Source organism: Lipotes vexillifer, unplaced genomic scaffold (genome assembly GCF_000442215.2).
Source record: "Lipotes vexillifer unplaced genomic scaffold, Lipotes_vexillifer_v1.1 scaffold590, whole genome shotgun sequence".
Taxonomy (NCBI): Eukaryota; Metazoa; Chordata; class Mammalia; order Artiodactyla; family Lipotidae; genus Lipotes; species Lipotes vexillifer.
In genome coordinates, this window is record NW_006778358.1 from 1599331 (window position 1) to 1603755 (window position 4425).

Consider the following 4425-nt stretch of genomic DNA (forward strand, 5'->3'; position numbering starts at 1 on the left):
TAAAAAAAAAAAAAAAAAAAAAAAATCACAGTGATGATGACACTTTACTTTGGAAGCCTGATTATTTCAGTCCCATCTTCCTTGCACCACCAGAGGAATGGCTCATCCTCATGCTGATGCCATGCTGGGTTCCATCTATGTCACAGTCCTGTCGCTGTGACTGTCATGCTGCTGGCATCCCTAATCATTTCCGCCTTTTTTCCCTTCTAAAGGAAGAATGCGGGACACCTGAAAAGCAGACCAACTACTGTCCTGCTCTCATGGAGAGTTGCTCTGCCTCCTGTATGTATCCCTGGGTGGGTGGTCCTCCTGTGAGCGTGACGATTCAACTGTCCTGAAGGTGCGGCCGTTGTGGGGACGGCATAGCATCGCAGAGCAGCTGTGGACACCGCTGGCCTCACAACTCAAGTTTTGGAGACAGCCCCTGGCATAGGAAAGCCTATCTCCCCCTTATCTTGGGGTCCCAGTGGTACCCGATGTCTTCAGGTCACTATTGTGTCTTTAGCGTCCATCACAGTGACTGACACGTGGCAGGCACTCAATACATGTCCAGTAACTCACTCAATGGAGCAAGACTGCAAAAGTTAAACACAGATCACTTCTCAAGACCATCGACTCAGGTTCACAAGCTGAGTGGTGTTAGCTGCTGAGTAGAAGAAACACAAATGGTGTTTGTCCCAAGCTGTCATTTACCAAGTGACCCCTTTGTTCCAGGCGACGAAGAGGAAGCTGAGACCTCCAAAGCCTGAGCCACATCTTGTTCAATCCCCTCCGTCAACAGCTGGGATGTGGAAGTGGTGTCAGGTGCCCCACTAGCTTGCTCTCAGGGGCTCCCACCGAAGATGCTGTCTGGCCATTCACAGCTTCCCAGGACTCCGCTGGTCTCTCGGATGTCTGGGGTGACTGTCAGCAAACTTGCCATACGCCTGACAGCTCTGGGCTACTGGGACACATCGGAGTAGACGGCTGACCACTGTCAAGGAGCCTGTGTGCTGGGAATTCCAGGGGCCAGGACTCTAGGCCCACAGTGGGTGGTGAAGTTAAATACACTGGAGTGCCAGGTTCTCGGTCCTGTCGCGGCTGAGGAGTCTGGTACGTGCTCCCGTCCCTCGTGGATGTCCACGTCGGGCTTTGGCCTGTGCACACCCCTTCACGCAATTTTATCCTTTTAGCATGACTTATATAGCAACACCCAACAGTGTTGAGACCACAAAGCCACATTTGCTAGAAAATGTAAACAAAACCAACTTCTGTGGCACGGCTCTTTTTTATCGTATAGTGTACTACCCTTTGTCTCGTAATGCGAGTATTCTGCCACGATAATAATAGCTATTAGTACTTTCTAAAAACCTCCTATGTACCAATCTAAGTATGAGGCATTTAAAAATCTATCTCAATTAATGCCAGTGAGCACGATCACCACCCCTTACACGGTGGAGGTTAGGGATTCGCACGGGTCACCCGACCTCTGAGAGAAAGGCAGGGCTGTCTTCTATTGCTGCCTGGGTGGGCGGATGCAGGGAGGTGGTGCGTCCACGTTTCGGGCCTGGCGCAGTCACTGCCTGGGCTGATCCACATCCACTCCACTCCTGCTCTCAGCAGAACTTTCCAGAAGGTGGGCGTTAAAGGAGGAAGAAGGGCCTGGGCCGTGGGTTAGGCACAGCTGCTGGGCTGTGACCGCAGACAGCTTCACGGAAGCAGACGAGGAGGGAGAAGGCCGCTGCTGACCACCAGCGGGATAACACAGTCTGAATCGGGGGGAGCAGGCAGGGCATTAGCTCTTCTCGACCGAAAAACTTAGGAGTCCTAGAGGACATTCTCATGCCCATCCTAAGCCTCTCGTGCTCTTCCCAGGCCTCCAGGGCGTTTCTGTAAGGCACTTGGACTCCCTGGCAGTTTCCCTTTCCAGGTTACCAACCACATAAGAAACAATGAGAGGCAGAAATAAAAGGCACCTTTTGCGACCTAAAACCTGCCAGAACGTGTGCCGCATGCGACGGTGCTGGCCTCAGAGTAAGCATCCTGGGGGGAGCCAGGCAGGGCCGGGAACTGAGCACGCTCGCGGCGGGTGGGGGGGGGGCACAGAGACCAGCACAGGCTCCCACACTGGGGCGGGTGGCGCTTAGGGGAAAGCGTCCAGGTTAGGATGGGCTGAAGAGCTGCTCCCTTGGCCGATTTCGGAGAGGGTCTCGGCTGCGAGGCCACGCCTGCACCCTGAACCTTCAACCAGGTGCTGGCAGGTATAGCATCACTGGGCCTCTGCGTCTCTTCCTCTGGCTGAAACCGTGCTGACGCTCACCTGCACACCTAGCATTTCAGAACTAACTGGAGGTGGGGGTCCAGGCTCCCCTGCAGGACACGGCCAGGCACCACGACCGGGACGCTGGTGACGGCCACCGCAGAGGAGGCCCGCCCTGACCGCTTATTTCTGAGAATAAGACTACTGGGTACATGTACCAAGACCCGTTTTTCAATTTCTTCCTCAATTAAAGACGGAGGGTAACAAAATAAATAACAAAAAATAGGAGGAACGAATAAGGCCGTGTCCACCCAAACAAGGCATTAACGGAAGTCCAGAGGAAAGAGAGAGACATGCAAAAGCCGGATTGCTTCCTTTCTTTTTTTATAAAGAGAGACACAGCCCCTTTTAGGGAAATGTATTTAAAAATTTATAAAGCGATCAAACATACACGCATTAGAACAGTTCTATTCCCTCACGCATGCCTTTAGGAAGGTGTTACGTGGTCAGACCACCTGCCGTGTGGGAAGCAGTCGGGTAGGACAGGGAGGAAGCCAGAGGATGGGGGCCAAGCCCCCCCCAGTAAGCCTTCTGCTAAGAACGCGGACAGTGACCCGCGACGCCCCGCGGCGCGCCCGCAGCCCGCACTGCGCCCCCTGCCGGACAGAGCGCGGGTGCTGGGAATCCAGCCTGCCTGCGCCTCTGCTCCCAGCCGCCAGCCAGAGCCCAACATCCAGGGGCCCTAAAGCAGTCTCTCTCTCCTCCACAGTGAAACTTTTTCTTTCTTTCTTTCTTTTTTTTTGGGAGGGGGGCGGGGGGAAATATTTCCACTGGAGAGATTCCTTCCCCCCACTGTGTCAGCTTAGCTTGCTTTGAGTTGCTGTTGGAAACTTCTTGAGGGATTTTTTTTTTCTTTTTTCAGCAGATGAGTCAAAAACGCTGCAAAGATTAATTTAAGGCATAAAAGGGCACAACCAAGCGACGAGCAGAAAGCTTAGAGTGTACAGGTTTCAGTTGACGCAGGAGGTAGACAGCAGGGGCACGGACCCCCCTAAAAACAGTGTGCGAGGAAGGCAGGGGCGAGAGAGGAAGTTCCCAGATACGCTGCTGCTCGGAAAACGTGAGAGGCTTAGAGATGCTGCATTCGGAAGGTTAATGATCTGCTTGCCCGTATTAAGGAGACACAAACAAAGCAAGGAGCGAGTTAGTAGAGATGAGAGCGCGCCGTCCGCCGGCGGGAGCGGGAAGTTAGAAGGTGTCCCCGCGTGTCCGCGCGGCCAGGGCACAGGGCGGACGGAGCTGGTGACCGCAGCGCAGCGGCTGCGAGCCCGGAGTTAGTACGAGGACAGCGGCGGCCACGCGGGAGGTTTAGCAGAAGAGCCGCGGGACAGAGGCAGCGGGGCGGGCGGGCGGAGGCGGCCGGGCGCTCTTACCCCATTGCTCTGGGTGGACTGCACGGACTGCTCGCTGGCCGAGGAGCACGTGCTCATGCGGTCCGTGTCCTTGCTGGGGGCCGCGTGGCGCTGCGCCTGCCGCTGGAGGGAGTCACTGTCCCCCGGGAAGGTGAAGGAGCCGGGCCGGCTGGCGGGGGAGGCGGGGATGGAGCTCCAGAAGGAGCCCCCCTTCTGCAGGGGGCTGCTGGGGGGCAAGGGCTCCTTGCCGAACGGAGAGGGGAACGCGGCGGAGAGAGGAGAGTTCAGAGGCGAGATGGCCCCGGGCCTGGGCTTGCCCGGCGGCAGGGAGCCCGGGCCGCTCCGCGCCTCCTTGGCGGGCCCGTCCTGATGCGCGCCCGCGGCGTTCCCGGCCGCCTTCCGGGGGCTCTCCAGCACCTTCATCTTGGGGATCGGCTCCGCTTCTCGCTCGGGACCTTCGGGCTCTCCGCTGGGGGGCGCCCTGGCCGGCTGGCCGGCCTCCGGGGCGGGGCTGCTGCTGGGAGGAGGCAGTGACGGGCCGGGAGTAGACATACCTGACATCTTGTCTGCCTCTGCCTGGTTCGAGGCTGCAGAGGAGACCAGCACGGGGGAGTGGTGTCTGACAGGCTGGGGGATCCGGGAGGGCCTGCTTCTGCTCGCGCTGGGGAGGCCGCCGCAGCTGCCGGGACCGCCGCTGTGGTTGCTGCCTGCGCCGCCGCCGCCGCCGCCGCCGCCGCCGCCGCCGCCGCTGGGGGCCCCGCCGCCGCCCCCGCC

At 58.0% G+C, this 4425-nt stretch overlaps 1 protein-coding gene across 1 annotated transcript in view; it reads right to left on the reverse strand.

Moving 5' to 3' along the window:
* TRIO (trio Rho guanine nucleotide exchange factor) overlaps nucleotides 1-4425 on the reverse strand; it is a 245526-nt gene that overhangs the window by 11493 nt on the left and 229608 nt on the right. Inside the window, exon 49 of the mRNA XM_007451615.1 lies at nucleotides 3673-4425. This exon is cut by the window's right edge and continues 1 nt beyond it. Coding sequence (XP_007451677.1) covers nucleotides 3673-4425 — 753 coding nt within the window. The remainder of the gene's footprint in view (nucleotides 1-3672) is intronic.